The sequence below is a fragment of the Pavona decussata genome, unplaced genomic scaffold (assembly GCF_977016875.1).
Source record: "Pavona decussata unplaced genomic scaffold, jaPavDecu1.1 SCAFFOLD_100, whole genome shotgun sequence".
In the NCBI taxonomy this organism is placed as follows: domain Eukaryota; kingdom Metazoa; phylum Cnidaria; class Anthozoa; order Scleractinia; family Agariciidae; genus Pavona; species Pavona decussata.
Genome location: NW_028145515.1, coordinates 2,550,001 through 2,571,209, shown reverse-complemented (window position 1 = coordinate 2,571,209; position 21,209 = coordinate 2,550,001). Strand labels below are relative to the sequence as shown.

The 21,209-nt window shown below is 39.6% G+C and overlaps 2 protein-coding genes across 5 annotated transcripts in view; one reads left to right on the top strand and one right to left on the bottom strand.

Moving 5' to 3' along the window:
- The window catches only part of LOC146472327 (uncharacterized), a 31,292-nt gene extending 30,260 nt beyond the window's left edge, over positions 1-1,032 (bottom strand). Inside the window, exon 1 of one of the 2 annotated variants that reach the window (XM_085119680.1) lies at positions 957-1,032. In XM_085119680.1, coding sequence (XP_084975806.1) covers positions 957-1,001 — 45 coding nt within the window. In that variant the 5' untranslated portion in view covers positions 1,002-1,032. The remainder of the gene's footprint in view (positions 1-956) is intronic. The other variant, XM_085119679.1, reaches the window with a different exon arrangement.
- Positions 1,033-3,978: 2,946 nt separating this feature from the next.
- Positions 3,979-21,209, top strand: part of LOC146472323 (uncharacterized) — an 81,208-nt gene continuing 63,977 nt past the window's right edge. For all 3 annotated transcript variants that reach the window (XM_085119698.1, XM_085119697.1, XM_085119696.1), the window contains exons 1-3: positions 3,979-4,098; positions 4,182-4,330; positions 15,865-15,945. In XM_085119698.1, the coding sequence (XP_084975824.1) occupies positions 4,088-4,098; positions 4,182-4,330; positions 15,865-15,945 (241 nt within the window). In that variant the 5' untranslated portion in view covers positions 3,979-4,087. The remainder of the gene's footprint in view (positions 4,099-4,181; positions 4,331-15,864; positions 15,946-21,209) is intronic.

Below are 21,209 nucleotides of genomic sequence, written 5' to 3'. Positions count from 1 at the left end.
TCTGCAAACATTCAAGATCACTTGAGATCAAAGTTTAAGTTTGGGAACGAATTGACTTCCCTATACACAGCTTCTCATTTAAGAAGTTTACCAAGGTCGGGTGTACTGTTTATAAAAGCCAACCTTAGCGACAGTTTTAATAACAATTAATTCTATTCTTCGACTTGATCATGGGCGCTTGCACGCTTGTTATAGTGTGCATGCCTACAACAGTTACGAAATCAGCAAAAATGTATGTTGCAATCAATTTTAGACACTTTTTACTTTTAATCTCAAGCGAAAATGAAGGTAATAGTTCAAATCATTAGAAAGAATACGAAAATTGTTATAGCCCTCAGAAAGGACGCCTCGATGAACAATGGGAGATAAATCTCACACTGAAGTCTTGAATTGTACAGCACCGTAGTGACAAAAGCTACCGACTGCGATTTGGTTACAAGTTTTCAAACATGGTTGAATATTTTTACCGGTTTTTGGTATTAATTTTGTCTGCCTCGAAACCAAAGTTTGAATTTAATCGCAGACTAAACTAGTAATTTTATTCCAATTTCAGACACTGACAAGCCTATTCTTTGTGATGATAAAAGCCGTTCACGGACCATATTGATTGTACAAGCATGCAAAACAAAGCTTCTAGACAACACAGCTATATCGTCCAAGGCATCATAAAACAACTCATCTCAGAGATACAAAACGAAAATAGGACAACTGTGAATTCAATTAGAAGAGTCTAACAAACATAAAACTCTTGCCAAATGAAAAACTTGGTCTATGGCGCACAATTGGAAGCGGTGTACGAGAATTTCTGCGTGATTAATTTTTCATGTGATTTCGCGCTATAAACAAATGTCCACTGGCAAGACACTAGATACGAGCACGTTTAACAGTCAACCACGCTATTAACCTAAATCGGTAACAATAAAGCTTTAAAAAGGAAGAGATTGACATCTTTTTACCTCGTTTTCCGAAGACGCGGAGCCCCCTTCCGCTGTTTCAGCCATGTTTACAAACCGCTTCACATGATAATTTATGCAAGGTAACTCCATATTTGGATTACCATATGACTTCCGTTTCAGGCGTGTAGTCGGGATCGGCTTCCGGTTATCACAGGAATTTGCGCAAAATTCAAAAAACGCGGAAAAATCAGACGAAAAAATTGCTCAAGCCCATGAAATGCTCCAAGATAGAAACAGGGCCATTACAGCTTTAAAATAACAGTGACTTCCGTAAAAGAGCTGATGAAAGACATTTTTAAGGGCTCGAATGAAGTAGTAGTTTTGTCTAACCGAAATATTGTTCAAACGTGTTAAGGGGAAGTATCACGCAAATTTGCTGTCATTTCACTGAAAACCCAAAAATGTTTGTCTGTCAGCAGAAACAACGAGATAATTGTCTAGTTTTGTTATAACTTGTCACCTCAGTGCAATAAAACTGTCGATTAGTGCCTCTGGCCAGAGACAGAGTAGGCCGGTATGGATGGAAACTTGAAAAATGCCTGGAAAATGTTAGCCTAATATTTTTCAAGTTCTTGCATTTTTGTTTCCAAACTGCGCTAGAACAGATCACGGGTTGTTCCTTTCAAGAATTGGAGTTGATTTATTTCCTCTTGTAAAATGTTCTGGAATTATTTCCGGGCGGCTGATTGAACTTCTTATTTCATCATTTTTACTGAACAAAAGATACCAAAAACCCCATGATACGTCCCCTTTAAAATTCTGGTCGTACAATCAACCTTGTATATATCTTTAATTTTTTTTGTTATTATTATTATTCCATCCAGTCACCAACGGATTCAAGAAGCGCGGTGCAGCTATATATGATTCCTGTTAGTTCAAGCGGTCCATTGCAAAGTTTAAATAAGTTAATGAGATTGGCTGATCTACTACGCGGATTGCACTTTACTGAATAGCATGATAAGTCTGCGAATGACCCGCGCCAGTGATGGGTTGGAAACTATATAGACATAGTCATCGGTCGAAGCTAAAGATGACGGCGGAATGAAATATCGGGGATAAATTTCATGGATACCTTTAGTAAGTATTTGTACAGTCAAAGTTATCGATGCTTTCCACAGAGGCGTCTTTCTGACTTGCAAATCCCATGATCATGTAGCATTCTTCCAAGAGTGAGGTTACGTCGGTGTTGTTAACAAAAAGTCGAAAAACGGCTGAGATAAGAAGCTTATCTCATCACCAAATGGTAAATATGACCATATATTTTTAACTGATAACGAAAATGTCTTGAAAATGTAACATTCCGGGGAGAGCAGTACCCCCAAAACGTCAGCACCTCAGAATACATTCACTTACCATACGCCCCCTCTCCCTCCCCTAATAAAACTTTTTCCCACCTGAAGTGAGAGTTTTACAGGTCAGCTTGGAAAGAGGATGTGCCTCTTAAGGTTCGGATGCTGGAAAAATACATTATCAGGATCCCAACCTCAAGGGGCACATCTTTCCAAATTGATCTGCAAAGCTCTTACTTGGGTGGGAAAAAGTTGTATTGGGGGAAAGGGAGGGGGCCTTCGTGAATGTATTCTGAGGCGGGGACATTTTGGGAACGAGCTGACGCACGTCCAGCATGCCGTTTTTAACAGCTAAATCTAAAATGAGTGATGTAAAAATGAAATGACTAATCTAAAGGCTATGAAGAAATTTGGTCCATTGGTCTCTCTGTGAACGCTTTCGGAGCAAGTCCTGTTGATACTTTTGACTCCTCTCCCCGGGATGTTATTTACTTATGAATAAACTGATCTGCGGAAAGCAATGATCATACTGACAGCACTACACAGGTCCGCCGTACCTGAAGCATGCGCATGCGCACAGCCGATATCACTCGTAATTCGTGCCCATAATTCATAGCGCGCGAAAACCGTAAAGAAGGTCATAAAAACTCAAAGAAAAGTCTTCAAACCTAGCATACACAATGTTGTTTGTACAGGGACGAATTTTCGCCAGAAATATGGCTTTCTTTATGCCTGTTGGCCGTATTAGGGTCTCAACGTATTGCGGTAAAATAAACAGGCACCAACTTTTTTCCATATACGGTGGATTGAGCGCGCGAGGTACTTCATCTTCGCGCGCGCGTTCGCGGCCTCTTCCCCCCCCCCCCCCCCCTGTCTAGTCTAGCGCCTGCCACACAGACCCCTAAGAGGTGTTTCAACGTGTTACCGGAGGAATTAGGAAAGACAGAAAAAATGACGCGATGGTATCCGCGCCGAGCAGAACTCGAGACCCGGGAGGGGGGGCGGGTACTCCCTTATATGGGCTATATAGGTATGTGCGACGCCAAAGGGTATAGTTTTGCAGCCGCTTTGGTCATAAATAGGATATCAATTTTAGCCATTTTGCCGCCATTTTTGTAATAAAGAGGGTATCAATTTTTGCACTCTAGTCTTGAATTTTTTTTTTTTTTTTTTTTTTTTTTTGAAGAAGCTACTTCTTCATCATGATGTTTACAGCAACTGTGTATGTGCCGCAACGGCTTGTCATGCGCTCCGGTAACGCGCTGGACTCCAGGGGTTTTTGAACTGAAGTTGACCAGACACTATCAGGTCATAAATAGGGTATCAAATTTTTGGTCAGGTCATAAATGGGGTACAGTAGGGAAAATCGCAGATTTTGGTAAGTCCCGGTAAGGGTCAGGAAAGGGTTTTGGGAAGCGGGCCTCACACCCCTATCCATTTTTTTTGGGAGTACCCCTCCCCCGCCCGGGACTCGAGAGCCCATGGAATCTATGTCTTATCTTCTGTAATTCTCTTTTTGTTTCACCTAGAATTATAAAAGCACCAGAAAGGCCCAGAAACTATAAACTGATCGCACTGGCTGATGATTCGTAACCTCCTTAACCCTGTTCGTAAATGATATATGAATTCGTTGTTAAAATTGACCAATCACAGCACAGCGTGAATTTCCGGTAATAAACCGGCAAGTGACTGGAGAAATGTGACCTGAGCTGTTTTTTTTTTATTCCACTGAACTCGTCTCTCGGAAACAACAAAGTGTGCCCCGGCATTTTGTTTACAAATTCTCGAATATCCCAGCTAAGTGAGGGAGCCCACAAGAGGGGAGGCCTTATATAAGAAAACATGGTCGGAAGGTATGGTTTTGGATGCCCATAGACTTGAACCTCTTCACTCAGTGTAATTCGATTAATTTTGTTTCTCTTGCATTGTGGTACAGGCCTTTTAGCTTGCTCCTTTTAGCACTCTTGTTGTGCGCGGCCTATTCCAAGAGCGCGAATAGACGAGCTGTGGAATCCGTACGTGAAATTTCCGATGATTTGATTATTGTCGACAGTGGTATTAAGAGCGAGGACGATGCTGAGATCGGTAAGTACCCAGTATTACCACAATCAACTCTAAATTGTTATTCTATGCAGTTGAGCAATGTATCGAAATTTACAAGTAACCGAGACAGGCGTGAAATATGTGGCTTATCCTTCTTAGTAGTGTGAGAATATACTGTCATTTATCTACCTCCGCATGGATGTCAGTCAGACATGGCAAAGCCTCACCTTTCTAGAATCACATTTTAAGCCACGTGAGAAGGCTTTTAAGATTTTGGCGAGATCCTATCGGGGATTATCATTTAATAAAAGGTTTCTTGTTGACATTTTGCGTTTACGGTATATTTCATCCCAAATAGCTGTTATGAAATCTGTCAAATTTCCAAATTTGCCGGGAAATTTATACTCTAGAAGTCAAAAGAAGTGCTGAACTGCATTTGTCGACTCGACTGCTTTGACCTTTACTGTTGAAACTCTTAAATTAATTGGGCTCTTGCAAAGGGCGATAAGCCAATACGGTTTTCGAAATATCCAGGTTTTTTTGTCCCAGCAGTCTAACACTTCAGGATTTATGGTGCGTATTTATCGGTGTATACACCTCAGTATTTACTTGCTCCACTGAAATTTGTGCGTGAAATCGAAAGATGATCATTTTCAAATTGGCTTATCATCAAACTCCGCATGCTTATTTACGTTGATCAAATATAACTGTAATATAACTGTTTGATGTTTACATTGCCTCATTGGAGTGCCTATCTGAATCCTTTCAATTAAGGCGAATGTGTGAAAATTCTCTCAAAAACCGATCAGAACTAAAAATATCCCAGATTTCATCCCATCGAAAAGCCAAAATCACAAAAGGAGAGAAATGATCTGAATTATAGCTTTCATCGGAATGTTTGCATCTTGGGATCAGTTTCGTGCGCAGTCTACAATGCAAAAAAAGAAAAAAACCTTTACACAAGGATCTACTTTTCAGCAGCGTTTATTTAATGATTGCACTTTAGGATTTCTTCCACAGAGTCGACATTCATGCCCAGAATGAAGATTTCAATCTAGCATTGATTTACTCGCGATCAATAGGCTACTGTATAGTGCGGTTTTGTGGGGTTACAAAGAGCCAGCGGGTAAAATTGACCAGGTGTAACAATCTTTCCTGCTGTTTACAGCCTTTTTTTATTCGGGGGTAGGAGGGGGTTGGGGGAAGGGGCAACTCCGCGGAATATTTGTTGGGGATGTGTAGACTTTCTCGAAGTCGCTCGCTCGCTTCTCATTGAATGGACCTGGCGAGCTCTCGCTCGCTTGCGCCCCGCGCTCGCTCGCTCCGCTCTCTAAGCTCGACTTGTAAGCAAGTCTAGGGGATGTGCAGCTCGGTTGTTCAAACCCTGTCCCTATTTCAGACCAGACCTGACCCTGGTTGTTCAAAGAGCGGATAACTCTATCCAAGGAATAAATCGCTATCCAGCGGATAAAACGTGCTCCCAACAGTATTAAATTTTATCCGCTCAGTGGATATCGATAGCGACTTATCCACTGGATAAAGTTATCCGCTGTTTGAAAAACCGGGGCCAGGCCTCTAAATTTCATACCCATTTTCAAACCTGGTCTTTAGAATCGATATCCGTTTTCCGGCAGACTTTCAGAGCAAAATGGCTCAAAACCCATACCCTTTGGCGCTTCAAAAAGGATAGGGGGTACCCCTTTCCCCGGCTCCTTTTACTTGCAGTATTTATTTGATTGACTGTGTGGGTCAGTCGGTAGAGCCAGAGGTCAGTCTGGCTTTCAATTCAGTGTACAACTGATAAAGACACCTTACTAAGCTTCGTGATATCCCTATTATCGCTTGAAGACCCTTGAACGGAGAGTTCAATTGGCCACCCAAACTCAAGTTCATATAAATTCTGCCTTTGTTATACGTGCGGGGAGATCCATAATACGGAACTAGCTTCTGTTTCTTTTGGTGGCCGATTCAAAGAGGTTTATTTTTGTAAAACAAGATTGAACTGTGCGTTCATACAGGTTCTCGGTGTGAAGATGTTTTCCGGGGCTTTTTTGCGGTACGTTTGGCTTGATATTAGAAAGATCAGTAACAAACTTCTTGAGTAGCTCTGCTTGGAATACGCTTCTACAAAACGGCCCTGCGTTTCTTATTAAATTTTTGGCCGGGTGAACATTCCAATTCAACGGAACCGTCTTTAATGCAAAATAGTCGCACATGGACACGCATTCGGTAGCTCGTCCGTTGATTTGCCCTCGCGTGCTCCTGCCCGGCGTTCTTGTAGCTCTAAGATTACAACATTCATGTATTGTATATGAATAATCAGTGAGTGTTCAGTCTTGATGAGGAATTCACTTTTTGTGAGATCTCGACAGTACCCGTGCTATACTCTTTTCTTTTTGTAATAATATATTGTTTTTCCGGCCCAGGCTAGCTGAATATTCTTATTCTTTTGCTGATGTTAGGCTGACAATATTCTTGTGAATATTCTTAGACTATAGCTATCGAACTGTCATTAGCATCGAACATTTGGCTAGTACAGGTTTTTATCGTTTTATTGGCTAGTTTTGCTGTTTAGAGAAAGGAAGGATTTAGAGAAAGGAAGAATCAGAGAAAGACCGAGAAAGGAAGAATTTATATAATTTGTTTCTTATTTGACATCTTCGTCTATCAGACACACACATCTTTAATAGGCTTTTATAATGAGTTTTGACAGACATGTTCGGTGATGAGTCATTTTCTATCAATGCGGATGATGTTAGTGAGTTGGCAAATATGATGAAAATTTCCTGTCTGCGTCTGTTCTATAAGTTTGCGTCTGAGGTCGCATTATACACAAAAGAAGCTTTTCCCAACCCATCTGTCATACTTTATTATTGACCAGAACATACTAGCTCTTGCTCAGATAAAAACGATTAACCTTTAATCCCTAAAAGTGAACATCATTTAAATTCCCCTGAAAGTAGCACTATGTATCTTATTCAAAAGTGTGGGGCGGGGGGAGGAGGGGGGGGGGGGGGGGAGGCACCAAATTGTTTGGTTTTTTGAGCCGTTTAATTCTGAAATAGGGTGTCGTCTTTAGCCTTTTTTGTCTAAAACTTTGAAAGCGGGTATGGATTCTAGGAACCAGGTCTGAAAATGCTAGGTATCTAATGAATTTTAGAGGCCAGGTCTGAAATTTAAAGCTTCCAAAAAATTACATATTTTTGTCTGGAATAGGGTCAGGGTTTGGAGAGCAGAGCTGCAGACAACGCAAGCAAAGCCAAACGTGCCCCGAAACGCACAATTTTTTCCACAAAGCAGTGACCAAGGTTAAATTTTAACCTCAGGCTTGCATTAGCTTAATAGCAAGTGAGGTTAATTTTGGCGCACGTTCACAAGTTCTCAGCAAATTCACAACAACTGACAACTCGATTGTGATTATAGCCAGCGGCGTATCTCAGCTGTTGTCCCCAAATTCCCCATTAAAGTTGTTGAAAAATAAGTAATTTGAAGCTTAATAGTCCGTTGTTTAAGTATAATGTGCCGATGGCTTTTTCCAATTCCTGAAATATATCAACATATTAATTACAAATAGCTTTCGTTCAGTTTTAATAACCAATGGGTGGTTTATTACTGCTTATCTGTGCGGCATCGTCTGTGGAAAATCCTTGGTGAGCTAATTAATTGGAAGAATGTCAGTACAAATATTTTCGTTTTGAGGATGTTATTTATTTTGCGCCACGGAAAATTAACGTTAAGAAAGCCCTGGTCATTTGTCGCGATTGAAGGGTTGGGGTTGAAGTTAAATGGAACAAAAGCAGTGCTGTTAAAAAGGCTAAAATCACGTAGCTTACAACAACATGTGATTTACATTTTTATAAGATATTTTCACTATAAAACGGTACTTGAAGAATCCCATTCATGTCGATACGATTCCACGAACGTGCTTACTTAGTGAATTGATTGAAAAAAAAACTCTTCTCTTCAGATGCTTTGAGTTGGGGTATCTGTAAAACGCGGACCGGATGGCTGCGGATGGCGGATGGCGGATGGGAAAATGAGGATGGAAAAATGCGGATGACAAAATAAAATAAAAAAAATGAAAAAAATGAAAAAATGAAATAAAATAGAAAGTATAAATATATAAATAGACAGATTAACAAGAAGAAAAAAATTGAATGGAAAATAACAACAACAATTAACAAAGGACTAACGTTACCCGAAAAAAACCGCCAGTAAACAAAGAACGGCGCTGGGGCTTAAAGAGACCACTAAACCAATCATCAATTTGCTGTTAGTCGGTAGTCTTCATAAGACGTGTTAATACTCCTTGCGTTCCGTTCGTTGAATCGCTTTCTTTGCTTCCCGGTTTTTCACTCGTATTTCTTCTATTAAACTGGGAATAAAAAAAAAATCGATTAAATGGCGTTAACTCAGAAAAAGACACACACACTCAAACGCCATAAAGTGCGACTTTTTCATTGAGAACGTTCAGGTATAACTATGTTATTAAATCTATCACTAGCGTTCCTCTATCAAACCCTATATTTGCAGCCATGTTTGGATCGCCTGTGGCTCTCGTAGGAACGGGACCTCGATTTTCATTATGGTTTCTCAACTGCGGTATTTTTCCCGCCGAAATGATCATGTGGTTAATCAGTTGCAATTTTTGTAAATGGCTGAACGTTCTCGGGAAAAAAAAGCCAAAACAGATTCATACGGTACATTGAAAACGCTTTAATCATGGCTCTCAGCTTTGCATTAATCTCACGAGTCTCCTGCACGCAACAGCGACTTGGCCGTCACTTATCACATAGACCTTATCATTATTTCAGACGCCACCTCGGCGGATGGCAAACGTTACAGGAATTCAGTCCGTTGAAAAAACAAACAAGCGCACAGAACGTTTATTGGAAACTAGAAAAGAATGTACAGGGGCACCCAAAGGAATATTTCAGGAAAATATCTGTTCGGATGGAAGGTTCCCTCAAAATTTCGAAAGTTTTCGCCTAGCGATCTCCTAGACTTTTCGAGGTTTTTCGGAAAACCATCAAGTTTCCCTAGAATTTTCGGAAATGATGTGCACACGTTTTATCACATTGTAACGTTAGTCCTTTCTTAATTGTTGTTGTCATTTTCCATTCAATTTTTTTCTTCTTATTTATACTTTTTATTTTATTTTATTTTTTCATTTTTTCATTTTTTTTTTATTTTGTCATCCGCATTTTTCCATCCGCATTTTCCCATTCGCCATCCGCATCCGCCATCCGCAGCCATCCGGTCTGCGTTTTACAGATACCCTTTGAGTTGTTTTGTTTTTTCATCTCACGCGCAGTCATGGCGGGGTTCTTAAACCACAGAATTATGAGTATCAAAGGTCAATAGCTCAGACAAGTGGGGTAGTCTTTTTCAAGAATGTTTACGTTGACTCAACACTGACTGGCATTTGGAACAATCTCCGGGAGTATGGGAACATCGTGTTCTCATAACAAGGCTCTTAGTCAAATGGATAGTTGTGACCAGTCAATAGAGAGGAAGAAACGGCGTTTTTACGCGGGATGCCCTGAGGGCAGACCGTGTCTAAAAATTGGGCTGGGTATCTTTTTTTTATGATAAGAAGAAGCATTTGAAACAAGGAAATGAACGCTTTTCCGCCTCAGTGGAACAACAGACTGCATTCAGTCTACATGACACTCTGAATACTTCAGTGCGGTTAGAACCGTAATTATTCTCCAGATGATTGGAGCCCCTATATGAAAGCTTAATTGACCGATGGTTGAGTCTCTATTTTACTCTATGCCCGCATGGGGAAGTAGTAATGTTTATTGTAGCGTGCAAGAACAGGCCAACTATTGATCTGTGGATCACTAAATGAAATCCTAAGGATTGGGTCCTCGTATTGTTTTATTAGGAGAGCTTTGTACTTGAATCACTCGAGCTCATGTGATTTACATTTTTCAACAACTCATTAATAATTCATAAGCCCATTGACCTATCAAATGGTTGATAAAACATCACGTGCAGTGGTTTTAAAACTCGATAAAACTTCCTCCTTATTAGTATGCGGTGGTTAATGTTTTTATCGTATGCTACTTTCCAACGTTCACAAAAGCATCATTGTTATGAACTCTCTTGACACACACTTTTCCAGGAATGTTTTTGAAGCCGTTCAAAAAACTCACAGCACGTTTTTTGTCGGTCCTATATCAACTCGGCTGCGCCTCGGGGTTTTAAATCCCAATAAAACACTGCTGCTCGTGTTTTAAACATTACGTGAAAGATAGATATTTTCACAAAGGAACCTCATCGGTACTTGAAGAATTCCATCCACGTCGATAGGATTTCACTAACGTGAAAGTGTTTATTTAGTAAACTGTTAATATTATTTTTGATATAAAACTTTTTCTTCAGGCGCTTAAGTTGTTTTCTTTTTCACTGTTGAACCACAACAATAACTTGACACTGGTGGGTTTAACCAGTAGGGTACTTTTTCAAGCATAGATGTTGATGTGGACGAACAATCTCAGACAGCATGGAAAATACATGTTTAAATCGTCGACTGAATCAAACACTGAATACTGCGACGTGGTCCGGGTTTTCTTTTGGGTGGGGGGGGGGGGGTGGGTGAGGGTACTCCCTATAATGGACTATACGTGGAGGTTTCGAAAGGGGTACCTTTTTCATGCCGGAGATATATTTATAAAAGGGTAGGGATTTCGCGAGCTGAAGTCAAGAAAACGAGGAAAAATTGTCATTCAGGTATTTAACAGGACCTTTTGAAATATCTCAAACAGACCCAACGAAATGAGATGCAGTGATGCCGTAGTTATGTGAAAGGGGCACCCGACCCTTGAGCCGGGAACTTGTAAAATATTCCTCCAAGATAGCGTGCGCGTGTTCTCTCAATGGGACCGGCATTGTTATTTACCAGCCGAATACGTATTTTAATCTCCACAGACAGACAATTCATTTATGATCACTCAATTAACAAAATTGTTTTTTTTTTCACATGACTGGTTTTTCTGAGATATTTTTATGGATATAGCTTCGACTCGCTGTTTGCCTATTGCGGTATAAATACCTTACGTAAGAAATTTCGTGTCACAAAAGTGGTACAAATTTGCACTTATAAAATACTGACGATTCGTTTTTTAAATCTGTCAGAGCATTCTTACATTCCTGACAATGCAGTGCCGCTCAAGTTAAGTGGCCGTGTTATCTTGTTAATCTGTGGAAGAAACCTTGAAAACCCGAAAGTGTGATCATTCAGATAAACCTATTGAACATTCCTTTTCTGTGATACTGTTTGTTATGTAAGATGTATTGGAGAGTACCCGAGAGATAGTCGTTAAGTGAGAAAAAGAGTGGAAAGGAGCTGAAGAGATCAAAATTAGTTATTAGTTAACAGCGTAAGATCTTTCGAGGCGAAACGAGGGCATTGGATTGCGGAGTTCAGTCTTGTTGAGTATTGAATCGTGACCAGTTCCAACTAGAAGAGAGGGTCTGCGTGGGTGTGCTCTAATTGATACCTAGCGTCGAGTGACATCGGAAGGTTCCCGATAACATTCGCGTGATTCCAATCTGTTTCGAAACTTGACGAGCACTGCTCATCATCTTTTGACGAAATTACGACTTCTTGAAACAGTTGCCTGCTCCGAGCCATCTTAATTAGAAGCTTATTCTCCAGTCATTAAAGACATAATTATAACAGTTTTTGGCAAGGCGTTTGCACGTAAAATTCACACAATACTCAGGCAAAATTTTGACACCCCAGCTAACAGTCTTTTTAACTTTTCTCGGTTATCAGTTGATCCCCTACACAGACCTTCAGATAAGATCATACAAGAGTCGGTTAAAAGTGCAGCATATATGCTGGTGGTCTTAAGGCGTTAAATGGTTGACATTCCTAGTTCATTTACGTTGCAGCCACTTCGCAGCACTCAAAGTACAATTATCAGAACTCGCAAACTCGCCAAAACGTATCAAAATGGCAAGGATAAAAACGGACACAAGACCTGTACGCTCCCTCTTTAAAACCATCTTCTTGTTCAAAAGAAAAAAAAAAAGAAAAGAAAAGCGCAACGGCATGTACTGATCTTGACAAAGTGATCTTGACTACCGCACTTTACAATGCGCCCAAATTCGTTAGCTTTCCTTCAAACACTTCAGCATTTCACGGCTTCGACAGACTCATCATATGTGCCGGAAAGCCCATCTTAAACTTAACGACATCATAAGCATCAACAGAGCAAGTCACTTTAAGAGCTTTCTCCTGAATGATCACACTTTAGGATTTCATTGATGTATAGACTTGGAAGCTGCAATACATTATACTAAGCAACACTAAAGGGAAGTACTGTTTTGACGCTTTCATTTGCGGGACCAAGGATAAAGAAAAAGAAAATATCGCTCAATCTCATTTCCAGAATCTTTTGCCCAGATCCATTTTATCTACAGTAGTTGATAACACTGAGGTTTGAATTAAAGGGGAAGTATCACGCCAATTTTCCGTCATTTCAAAACCCAGAAATGTTTGTCTGTCAGCAGAAACAACGAAATAATTGTCAAGGTTGTTATAAACTATCACCCCAGTGCAATAAAACTGTCGATTAGTGCCTCTGGCCAGAGACATAGTAGGTCGGTATGGATTGAAACTTGAAAAATGTCAGGCTAATGTTTTTCAAGTTCTCGCATTTTTGTTTCCAAAATGCGCTAGAACAGATCACGAGTTGTTCCTTTCAAGAATTGAGTTGATTTCTTTTCTCTCGTCATTCTAGAATTATTTGGCAGCTGATTGAAGGTCTTTATATTTCATCATTTTTGACAAAAAATATCAAAAACCTCATGATACTTTCCCTTTAAAATGCCTTTCGTTCCCGGTATCTAGGGAGCAGCTCATTGCATTCAATTTATCAACGGATGCATTGCCATAAACCAGATAACGCTTCATTTTTTACATAGAATGTACTAGGGCAAATAACCTCCTTCAGCCAATTTGCAGTGTTATCAATGTGAGCCACCTGTGATGTCATCCAAAGCTCTCAGTCCAGCGTCCGCGCACAGAAAAATGATAGGACTTTAGTCCGTGTGAGAATAAATGACTACCGTATAGCTAAGATGAATAAGGACGTTTTCAGAGACAATTGAATGAGTTGCGCACAGTTCAAAAACGTTCCTGGTGCTCTCTGGAAGAACATGTGAAGCATAGAAGTTAACTTCTTTTTTCTGAATCAATTAAGTTGGGGGAATCCTAAAGTGCGCATTGAACTAAATAAAAGCGCTTATAAGCAATAACATTCTTATGGTGGTATGATAGGGCTGTAAATGTGGCTTTTATTAACTTTTTTTTTTGCTGAAGTGTGACCAATTAAACGATAGCAGTACCGTTTGTTTTGGTGCTGTTAACTACGCTTCAACCTTTGCGTTTGGGGACGAAATGCTAAAGTGTGGCCATTCAAATAAAAGCTTTTAAGCAGAACTATTTGACGTTATTTCAAAAACTCATTAATACTTCATTAGCCCATTAACCTATCAAGTGGTCGATAATACATCACTGTGCAGTGACTTTATATCGATAAACCTCCTTCTTATTAGTATGCGGTATTTTATCAGTTAATTAAACACTCCTCTTTAGTATGCGGAGTTTTTCTCGTATGCTAATTTCCAATGTTAACAAAAGCATAATTGTTATGAACTCTATTGACACACTCTTTTCCTGGAATGTTTTTGAAGCCGTTCAAAGAACCGGCCGCACGTGTTTTATCGGGTCTAAAACCACTCAGCTGTGCCTCGTGGTTTTAAATCCCGATAAAACACATCTGCTCTTTTTCTAAACATTATTTAAATGCTGTTCAACGAGGTGAGAACCATCGAGTCTGTAGATGAAATGCTATTGTGCCAATGACATTTTGCTCCCTCAAGAGAAGCACACATGTGACCTACAAATTAACTGTCTTTGTGTTCGCCGTCTTCGTAAAAATCCGTTTGGGCTAACTATCTTGACAAATGAGAATGATGTATTAATCAGTAAATGACACAGGCATACTGGGAAAAAAATCTGAGTGCTCCTAATTGGGGAGTCGAACCTGAGACCTTCCTATTACTAGTTGGGATGCTCTACCACTGAGCTACAGGAGACTCGTGGGAGCTAAGGCCATTAAACAAGGTTCATGGGACAAACATCCTGCATACTGCTAGGATTGGAATGTCAATGTCAGTGGCATATGCGCAATGGAAATAATGTGATGGAATATGTTAAGCCTGGTGAATAAATGAGAATGATGTATTAATCAGTAAATGACGCAGGCATACTCGGAAAAAGTTGACAAAGTTCCCAAAGCGGGTGCTCCAACCTGTTAACCTCTTATCTCCTGAAGTGTTGTGTGGGTGGTAGCCAAAATGCGATAATTGCGTTTTCTAGAATAGCTGTTTCAGAATGATTAGAATCCGAACAACCTACCAAGATGATATCTTGCTCGCATGCACGCTGGAGAAAAAATAAAGTTTGAAAAAAAAAAACATTTGTTATCCTTCACCTGAATGGTCACCATATAGGGTTTCATGTACCAAAACGTTGATAAAACACCATAAAAATGAATTTAAGCTGGTCAGTTTTTATCTACACTAAAAAAGGCCATACCTTTGTCATTGCGTTCAATTTATCAACGCTATGCAAGGCCAAAAGTTAGTGATATGGGGTTTGTTTTTGTCTTAAGGCGAGAGTAGATAAGACTGATTTCTCGTAGTTTTACCAACACGTAACACTTGTGCTGTAAAAGTTTTCAGGTTGTGCACTTATTCGTTTCAAAACTGATTTGCCATGTTCAGACTAAGCGGTAAAGAGCCGTATGCAAAGACTCTGAAAAGGACGTTGTTCAGACTCCTTGGCGCACAAGGAGCGATCGTGTTCTCGTTCGTCAATTAAGTGCCCGCCATTCTGTTTACTAAATAAATCACAGGGAGGCGTGAAGAAAAAGCGTGGGAACTGACAAATCCTGTTCAGACAAGTTCCCTTGCCAACGAAAGGTGCCCGCGAGGACTACCCTTGGAAGTAGTTCCCGTGCCTGGGCACGGTGCCCAGATTTTTTGCTCACACTGACAAAAAGCTATGTTCAGACTTGTGCCTGGGGCACGGGCACCAGAAGTCTGAATGGGACTTTGCATTTTCAAGTCGCTCGTAAGGGTGGTCCTCTGGAGAGCGCTGGGAACGAAAATAAACAAATTAAACGGCCCCATAAAGACTTTAAAATGTTGCTAACTAAATTGTGAATATTTGAAAAGGAGTTTTCTGTTTAAATGTACTATCACGAGTTGCGGCGACGATTCCGGAGTATCCGGAGAAAATCATCTCGGAACAAGGACGAGAACCAACAACAAACTCAACCCACATATGACACTGAGTCCGGGAATCGAACCCGGGCCACACTGTTGGGGGGAGAGTACTCTCACCACTGCGCCACCCCTGCTCCCCGATGATATAAAATTGAACTGATAGAAAGTGTTTTTCGAAATAAGACGGAGATGGGTTCCGTTACTTCCTAGAGCCTTATTTCTTCATTTATTTTAATAATCTTTATTCTAAATACTTTTGTTCACAGACGATGGTCCACAGAAACCTGATCTGTGTTTCTTCGTGCCTAAGAGAGATGGGACACACGACTGGAAATGCGAAGAAAGAGGTGAGTTTATTTCATCTTCAATACAACATATGTTACTTGGGTGGAAGGATGCAGTCCATCGTTTACTGAAAGTGCACCAGAAAACATAACTGAGAGGACGATGGCTAAGGGTGTTCGTTTCTAAGGAAACTGCGGTGCTGCCTCGGTGGGGTGCAGAAACGAATATTTGGTTTATCAACAGAGTTGATAGCTTAAGGTAAATTGGCCACGGTAAAGAGATTCGAGTGCTGACGTTTTGAGCGTTGGTCCTTCACCAGAGCGAATCTGCAAGGAATTGTAGGTACAATATTGATTGGAGCTAGAATGGTAACGTGTAAAACAAGAATAAATTAGTGGAATGAATTGCGTTCGTTAAGAGAACGATGGGTTCATTTTGTGGATTAAGGATTATGAGTATTTTACAGGGGCAAGTAATTACAGTAATGTTCAACAAGTCCTCTTGGTCCGTCTCTATTCAGATACTTCTCTAGCCCTTAACACCCCCATTTTGCCAACAGATTTTGAAATAGGTTCGTCCTTTCCTCTTTTATTTAACCTCACCACTTGTTAGTGCAAGAAACTGATTTAAGGATGGTGCATCCTTTTGCTACTGCGCACACGTTCTGCGCATTTCGGAATTGCCCGTGAAGCATACTAATTCAAAGTTTTTTGACTGAGCGATTTATGACTATACAGGAAAAGAAGATCTTAGCAAGGTCTGTTCAAACCCAAAAAGAAAATTGGGGATAACGATGAATTTTTCAGAGATAATTAAGCATCTGTCACATTTGAACCTTGAAATTGAAGTCATGATGACTTCGAAACGTCTGAGTTTTTCGCTTATTTTTATTATTAATTATTTCAAAATACTCTCTGATAGACAGCTCAATTGTCATATTTTGGTTAACTGTTCTTCTCTATGGCTTCGTAAAGCGGTATTTTTGTGCAGTTTTTGACTAGTGGGGAAAGCAAGATCTTATCAAGAGCTGTTGGACCCCCCTTCCCCCCCCCCCCCCCCCAAAAAAAAAAGGAAAGAAAAATAGGGTAACCACGGTAAAACGCTCAGTTTAAAATACAAAACAATGTATGCAATTTTTTCCAAATTGTTGAAGAGTAATTTATGCTGGCAAAGTGTCAAAAGAAGATATAAAAGAAGACAGAGAAGACCAAAACTGAACATGCAGTCGGAATCAATTTACGCCAAAGTTTTCACGTGATATTCTGCGAGGTCGATTTGACACTCTTCCACCATAAATTACTGCACAACTGTCATTTTTATAACCTTGAAAATTAAATAATGATGTCGACTTCGAAAGATCGGATTTTTTCGGTTTTCATTATTAATTGCACTATAGTCAAACAAAGAAAAAAAATTGGTTCCAAATGTCTATAAGCAGTTTTTTTAGTTAATTTACGTTTTGTTCCAAAAGAAAAAAAAGTCCTTTCCGTTTATTGGCGTCATTTAAGGATTCACAGTTCACATTAAACTAATTATCCCTCAAAAATAATGATTAAAAACACGGATGTAAACATGCACTTTGTATACAATTTCTGAACCAAAATTGCACGTATGACTTTCTTAGGCAAACTTTCAGTTTGACTGGGCGATAAGCCTACAGACGGAGTTTTGCTTAAGCTTACATTCACTGAGGACAGTCAATTTATCAAGGAAAATTTAATATGGTCGGTTAGTGTTCATTCACTTTGATGCTGCCATGGCAACTACTTTTGGACAGGCAATTTTTTCAGAAAATGGAAAATCCCTTTTTAAAATGAAGGAAAACCTCTTTTTACGGTAACTTTTACGTTTTAAGCTCATGTTGGTGTTCCTTTGCTGGTTTTGATTACTTTTGGTCTAATTTTTGCACCTTGCTGAAGTTCTGGGGAAATCCTGAAATCCAAGGTCGCTGATCCTAGATGGCCGCCATTTGACAATCATGACGTAATTACCATGTCACATGATGTAATCACTTCCCTTTACAAGCCTCATTGTCGTAGCTTTTATACTTACGAAGTTATGGAGGGGGCGGAGTCCGCCCCACCCCCTCCCTCCGGCCCCAGGATAAAAAAAAAAAGGTTTAGATAGGGCTAATTATGCTCACAGCCTTTTTTTTTGAAGTTGAACTTCCCCACAGAAGACATCCATTTAACAAAGTAACCACCCAACCAAGTACGACGTAGAAAAATGAGGGAATAATATACAGAGACAAGAGATTGAGTTGTCAGCCTAGTCATGATGTTTGAATTTTTGCTTATTTATATGTATTCGATATGACCCTGCCACGTGAAGTGACTGTCAATGTATACATCAATACTTAATACTATGAGATTGCTGTAAGACCTGCTCTGCTAACATTAAAGGTTGATTCAAATTGCAATTTTCGTTTTGCCGAGGCTGGAAGATAACATATTAAGCTTTAGTTGGATTTAAGGTTAGCTTAATACAGCAAAACCAGGCCTACACATCAGGTCAATATAACAATTAATTTCAGTCAGCAATTTATCAGGGTCATTTCCTTAGTCAGTTAATGACGTATCGTAAACGTATAATCGGGGAAAAATAGACAAAGGAGTTTCTAAAATCATTAATAAAAATCAAGAATAAAAGAGGATCTTGTTGGTATTGATCCTTGAGGAACTCCTGTAAAAATTAGATACAGATCAAAAATAACACCATTTGTAAACACCTTTTGTTTTCTGTTATAAGATATAATCAAAACTATTTATTTGTTTATCTGACATACCATAACAGGTTAGCTTCTATAATAAGATTTGATGATTTCCCGCATCTAAACTTTACTTATAATTAAGTCTAAAAACAAGAAACCATATATTTGCCTTTGCCAAGGGAAACAGTAAGAGAAAATCCGTGGTTGTACTAGCAGGTTCGAATCCTTATTGATTAGGAGTTAAAATATCTTCAGTGACAAGATAAAACACAACTTGATTAAAGATTCATTTTTCAAATATTTTATGTGAAGGTATTTTAACGCGGCTTATGATTTTGCGTGAAAACTAAGAAGATGTTAGCAAATCTAGCATGTGGGGTAAGCACGCATTTTTCAGAGATAATTAAGCTTCAATTTGAATAAAGAAATCCAAATATTGCTATATATTTGAAAGCTTTTTAGAATTATTGTTGCTTAATTATCTCCGAAAATGCTTGGTTTGGTTATCGCCAATTTTCTTTTTTGGATTTTAATATACCCTGCTAATATCTGCTTTTCGCCTAGTCATAAACTGCGCTATCCTTCCACTGGAGGGTCACGAAACTTTGGAATGCTTTAGATTGTAACTGGAAGCAGGCTACTTCCGCACGAAATTAAGAAGATATTATGAAAAAATCTTAACTTCCCTTCGGCAAAATGTGAGCTCTCAAGATTCCTCAACACTGGAAACCGTGACTAATTTCTTTCGTTTTCGGAGGGGCCAGGTATCTTGTTAAAAAATGCGAAGGCCAGCTAGCTTTTTCATAAAGTCAACAACAGCTCGTAAATTTAGGAACTGTTAGAGAATTGTTCAAAACTACTATACTCGAACAGGACCCACCAAACCACAAAATTCACGGTGGTCTCTGCCTGCACCACCCTTCCTCAACCCCAAAAGATGGTGTCTTTATTGCACGGCCACCCCTTTATCGAGCAGTAAAAACTGACAATGAGATTCAAACCTCAATTTTCTTGTTTATCTAGCAATGCTGACTCTTGCTAGCTGAATATTTTTGTGTAACCTGAAATTTTGAAACCAATAAAATTTTGTCTGTAGTGTTCACGAGACAGGTGGTGTCTTTGATAACACCCCCCTACTCCACTGCAGGGTCCGAAATTAACTTTTTTAGGCAGGCGCCAAGTGGGAACTGAAATTTTTTTTTCAGTCGCCATATGGAAAAATGTGGTCGCCAAAAAGCAGGAAAAAAAAAGTGTCAATAAAATTTTTCCTTCGCAGCGAAACACAAACCAAAATTTTTGGTTGCCAGATGGAAAATTCTGGTCGCCAATTTTTCTTTTAAGAATCAGAACGAAGAGAACGTGTTTGCGTTTGGGGCCCCAATGGCGATTTATACACGTACTACTGAAAAACCACGACGAATGAATCGAATGCCGGCTATATACGCAGTTTCATAAGACTGCTAAATGTTTTAAATCAACTTTATACCTTCTCTTGTCTCTACCTTTTGGAGAAGAAATGTACCCGATTGAAAAACTGCCGGTTGGTTCTTTGCTCTATGTTCAAAACCGTAAACGATCTTTCCTTTCGCGTTCTGTCAGGACGATCGACGGATCGCCATGTTGTTCGCACCAGGCCACAACCGTGCAGCATTTCTCGTTCAAAAAACATGGCGGCGAAGCTTCGCACTGCTCGAGCTGTGAAGCGTTGTGATAGATTTATAATAACAGGAAAATCGGTTTTATACTTCAAAAGCAGTGGAAAGGTAAAAAGTAAGTGACCAATTGGCGGGCGGCTTTGAATTTTTTTTTTATCGATTTGGCTGAAAATCAAAGTTATTGTTTGTATAATGATCGTGGCATGAAAAAGTTAATCGCCCGCTGGCGACTAGTTGTGAAATTCTGGTGCAAAATTTTTAGTCGCATTGGCGACCAGGAAAGCGCAATTTCGGACCCTGTCCAGACAAGGTGGGCCCTCTTCGAATTAACTTGTTACCTTACTGCTACATATTTTATGAGACAAATTCCACGCTGAGAGCTTTTCATCAGAAGCACCCAACGAGAACATGTAGACAAAATCTTAAAATCTTGCCTTCTGTGTTCTCAAGGCGTTTAAGGGCATATTTGTGTAAGCTAATACAATTTGATCTTTTCCGATGCTCTAACTAAGAAATGACGTTGAGCAAAGTTTTTCAGTGGACATTGAATCTTAGGAAACTGGTGATAACAAGTTTGTTTCAAGAGGACCCACCTTGTCTGGGAAAGGGGGGTTATCAAAGACACCACCCATCTCATGAACATTACCGACAAAATTTTATTGGCTTTAAAATTTCAGTTGACACAGAAATATTCAGCTAGCAAGAGTCAGCATTGCTAGATAAACAAGAAAAATGAAGTTTGAATCTCACTGTCATTTTTTACTGTTGGATAAAGGGGTGGCTATGCAATAAAGACACCATCTTTTGAGGTTGAGGAAGGGGGATGCAGGCAGAGACCACCATCTATTTTGGGGTTTGGTGGGTCCTGTTCAAGTATAGTAGTTGTGACAACTTCCTTAAGTATGTATGACTGTTATTCCTAATTCTGCCTCTATGATATTACGCGCCTATCTATCATCTA